The sequence below is a fragment of the Sceloporus undulatus genome, chromosome 5 (genome assembly GCF_019175285.1).
Source record: "Sceloporus undulatus isolate JIND9_A2432 ecotype Alabama chromosome 5, SceUnd_v1.1, whole genome shotgun sequence".
NCBI lineage: Eukaryota > Metazoa > Chordata > Lepidosauria > Squamata > Phrynosomatidae > Sceloporus > Sceloporus undulatus.
This window is the reverse complement of record NC_056526.1, coordinates 67,885,473-67,890,472: the sequence shown is the minus strand read 5'-3', so window position 1 is coordinate 67,890,472 and position 5,000 is coordinate 67,885,473. Positions and strand designations below refer to the sequence as shown.

The window sequence follows — 5,000 nt, the reverse complement described above, 5'->3', positions numbered from 1 at the left end:
AATAGTGCAATCTCATAATGTCTACTGAAAAGAAAATCCTATTGAATTCAGTGAAGCCTACCCCCAGTTAAATGGGTATAGACTGCAACCTAATCCTGACTATTGAACAACATTTCAATTTACTTAGGTTATTTCTACTGACAATCTCTAAGGAACAGGTGGGTTTATCAGTCACCAATATTTCTTTCTATACTTGCTGCTTATGGATATATAAACAATTTAGTTATCTCAAATTAAGACTGTTTTGTAATTATAGGCTACCACATGTTGTTTATTATCATACACTGTCTTCTGGCATACCTGCATAGCATTTTTAATTTAATTTTTGCACTACATTGTTTAAATTAGGCCAGTTATTACACAGTAAGTGCACACTGTTTTTTAAATGCTCATGCTGTCTGTACATTTAAAAAATATTTTATACTTGTTTTCTGTACATTTTGCTGCCTGCTTAATTTATATAACTTAAAAGACCTATGGCAGAATACCAGAGATCATACAGCTACAAGCACGACTACCAAAAGCACTGTAGCAGCAAACAATTACTAACAAAAATTCAAAAGATGATATTAGTGAAGCAGATTTAATGAATACTCAAAATGCAAGCTCAAATCTACCCTGTAAAGCAATCACATTTTGCAACTGTTTTGACCCTATTGACACAAAATTAATTCTGCAGATCTAATATCAAAATAAGATTCTACATCTAATGCAGTCTCATTTGTTCATGTATTTAATAAAAAATGTTATATTTGTAGGCACTGTGCACACTGTTTCTTAACTATCAACTTAATATACTGTATTAGAAAACAGCCTGAACAGATTAGACTTTAAAAAAAAAACCCAAACATTACACTTCTACTATTAGCCTTGTTAAATGAAAGGAGAATTAAAACTAAAGAAAACATTTTATTTGGTTATATTTACTAAATCGTGTGTTCAATAGTTAAGTTATGGACTCCATTTAAGAATATTTTTAAGGTAAGAGACATGCATTGAAAAGTTTTCCCCCCTCCTATGGCCATATCTTTGTAAGAATATCTTAATTATTATATGAATGCACCCAATCTATTTATCATATTACAAGGCAGTATAGGTTACTGTCATTGTCTACTGATACTCTAGAAATTATAGAAATGTAAGACAAACTTACTGGATGTATAAATATTATAAATCAAGTCTAAAACACAAATATAAAAAAAAAACAATCCCCATAAGATCTCTTCATACCTAACAATCTATGATAATTTTATTAATTATGATGTCTCTGCCATAAATGTCTGTTCCTATGTTTTGAAGTACTTTAATCTTAATTCTCACCATTCAGAAACCTTACTCTTTCAGACAACTATACTGAAGTATTAGCATCTATTCAAGCAAATTCTCTAATGTATCATTACAGGGGTGGTTTTTTTTAATGTAGTTTATTTTTGGTACAAAAGTTATAGAACAAGAGTGAAGTATTTCAAATCAAAATTTCATGGTAACATTCAATAGAAAGGAGAGGCAGAATACTCCAAAGCATAATACAGTACCTCACTTTGCATATGCACATTAGGAATAAGGAATAAGGGCAAACAAGTGTATTTATTTAGTGTAGATACCAATACTGATTTGTACCCTGGACTAAGAGCTTTTCTTTGCTTTTCAGTTTCAAACAACACTTGAAATGAAACCAATGAAATTGTTCAGTTGTCTTCAACCTTCTAGAAACACCCTTAGAAAAAAGGATGTAGTTGAACACAAACAGACAAATAAGAATTTATACAAAAGATACAAATTTTATATTCACTAGTTGTTATGTTCCATATCAACATGTTTTGGAGAACAACATATAGTTCTGATTCAGGCTGTATTTAAAGAATACAGTGCAGACACCTATCATAAAATGCCTCTGCAATCCTATTAAGTATACCTATGGCTTTACTTTGCTTTTCTGCTTATTTGAGAACTAATCATAATTTTGAATGGAAAACTGTTACCCCTAAGCTTCTCTCCCCTAAAAATTTATCTGGAATTAGTACTCCATTGGATGTTTCCATCCCCATCTGCTAATCTCTGTGGTCTTTTCAAATGCTTTCTAGGTAAGTTGTGTGAGTACATGGGTAGAAATTGGTTAGATATGTTAAGTAGTATGCTATTTTGTTAATTTGTTTTTTGCTTAAAGTACTGTGATTATATATTTTAACATAATAAATGATCATATTATGCAACAACAAAGTGTTTAAATAGTGCATCTATGGGACAGTGCAAAGAAATATAGTTCTACAGCAGAATAGTAAAAGTGTTAAGAAATATACTTTTAAAACACAAAAGATCCACCACAATGTAACTTGATATCTTTTCTAAGGATATATAACACAGTGTGGATTCAGCCCTTAAGTGCCTAGAGTGCTATAAGGAACAGTGCAAAATGCAAAATCTGTTGCTATTTCTCAGGTTTCAAGCCAAATTTATTATTTTATATGCTAATTTTCATTACAATTAATCGTTTTCATACAAGTAATTTAGTATGAGCATTGCGTGTAAAATAAGACCAGAAAACTGCCACACTTATTTGCGGTAAGTGAGGCCCATACTGAAGCTATGTGAGTGCAGTTTTATAAATGCTTTTTAAAAAAAACATAGGGTTCAATGTTTAACAACTTTAGATCCAGCTAGGCTGTTTTTTCCCTATGTGATCAAATCCACATGCTGATAATAAAAATATACCTATTTGCAAATTAAGTATTCAGTACTGTGCCATGACTGGGGAAGTGAGAGCTATTACAAGCAGTTCAGAAATTCAAACAAGACACTCAACACCTTGTGGGACTGGCCCCACATATAATTGGGGTCGGGGATGTGGCCTAATTATCACAGTGCCATTTTTAGTAGTAGTAGTAGTAATAATAATAATAATAATAATAATAATAATAATAATAATACCACCAACAACTATAATAATTGGCAACATGAACAACACACATAGAACTGTTTCCTTCTTTTGGTAACAAAATAAAAATTGAGCAATTATCTGTTTACACTCTGCAAATGTTAAGTACTAAGATCATCATTTACACCATTTCTTTCCTCCTTAGATTCATAAATATTGAAAGCAGAAGATATAAAAAAGAAGAAAAAGTGTTTAGGTTTTTTTTTTAAAGTGGTAAATAAAACGGTTTGTTTTTCTTTTGCTAAACAGATATGGTTATTTTTTTTCTGGCAGGCTGCTGACTTTTCATTTCAGTTGAAAATCTATCCACCTATTTTGTTTTATTTTATTTAAATTGTTTATTTACAACTATTTCAGTAAAGCATCTATGCTGCGAAAAGTCACTGTGGTCCTTTCACCTTAGCTGAGTTTGGAACAATTTCATTTTAGGAGAACACAAAGTATCAAGTAATGTGGCCCTCTGGTGGAAAGCTAAGTATCGCATTTTACTTCTCAGTATCACTCAAGTAACCTAGAGGTTTTTAAAAAGCATTTTGCTTAAAAACAAAAAACAACTTTTAGGAATATAACATGGGTTGCTAATGAGAAAGTGTGCAGCATATACACAGCACACCAAAATCTTTTATCAACACCAGACAACAATCTGATATTTCAAGACAGGCATGCAGGAGACAAAAACACAAATAAACAACAAATAAGGCTCTGAAACTCTTCACTTTCTGCAATCTTTTAAAGTGCACAGACTCCATGTCACTGTGGACGTCACTAAAGAAAATACTATTTGTAGGAAAACAAAACACGTAGCAAAACAAAAACTTACCTGCTGTTGTTGCAGATGCAGCAGTTCTACTGTGCTTACTTCAGTGCTCGTGTCACCACTTGATCTTCCATCTCTGCTGCCAGCATCTAATTGGCTGCTTAGAGTGCTCATTCCATTTTGATTCATTGAACTGTTGCTTATTGTCTCTGTCGCAGATTCCTGCATCATGACTTAATACCTAAAAGTGATTAAGAAGTATCAATTAACACACACGTTACACCTTCACACTTCCATTATCAAGATGTCCCTCTCTGCCAATTACAGAGACAGCATCTTTAGAAGAAGGGAAGGGGGGGAAACCTTGCACAGTCATTTAGGAAGCAAGCAAAGGAGTATAAACCCTGCTTTCATATATAGTAATATATATACTAATTACTGAAATTATGTTTCCTATGAGCATTTGTGTGCATTTTCATTTACCAGGGAAAAGAGCATTCCATGTATGCAGCCTGGATAAACAGCATTCAGGAGCAGCTAACATTTTAAAGCCTACCTATCAACCACTTAAATGAAGGCACAATTTCACACACGCTGCACTGTATTTCCTATTACCTAGCTTTGACAACCATGGGTGACTATGGAGCCTTATTTAAAACAGTCACTATCTTGATTCTGTCAGAATTTTACAGCATCTCTTATGCAAGGCTGTTGTTTAATGATGCACAGCTAATCATACAAAATTAAAATTTTGTAAGGGTGTTACAAATCATATGGTATCAACCAATGATAAATAGTATAATGGGCTTCTCCTCTTTTTTGTGACTAAATAAAAATTTGCCTTGGAGGCATTTTAAGAAAAAGCTCCTGCTGCAAACATGTCAGATATTGCCTATTTTTTTAATCAAACGGCTGATATTCATTTATTTTTCTGACATTTAAAACATTTAATACTGTCCTTCCTGGGAAGTAATTAAGCTTATGCATGAGCAGCAATCAAACTGTTCACTTGAAGATGACTTAAAACTCAATTTTAACATAGGCAAATAAATGAAAGATATAAAATTAATTTTCCAGGCATGTATTAGATATGAAAGCTGGAAATAAAATCTATCAAGAATATCACTAATGATTGTGCTAAAAACAGCATAAATTATGCATATTACCTTCTCTACAGTAATAAATGTTTTATCATTTTCACTGCATAAATATACTGTACTTTCAGGATAGCAATGAGATGTCCTGCCAGGATCAGTTGAAATCCTTGCAGTAAATAAAGAACCAACATCCCCTTACAAACTAGAATTT

At 32.3% G+C, this 5,000-nt stretch overlaps 1 protein-coding gene across 1 annotated transcript in view; it reads right to left on the bottom strand.

Annotated features, from left to right (window-relative positions):
- Positions 1–5,000, bottom strand: part of FOXP2 (forkhead box P2) — a 451,559-nt gene that overhangs the window by 224,019 nt on the left and 222,540 nt on the right. Inside the window, 1 exon segment of the mRNA XM_042467206.1 lies at positions 3,756–3,933. Within this exon segment, the coding sequence (XP_042323140.1) occupies positions 3,756–3,923 (168 nt within the window). The 5' untranslated portion in view covers positions 3,924–3,933.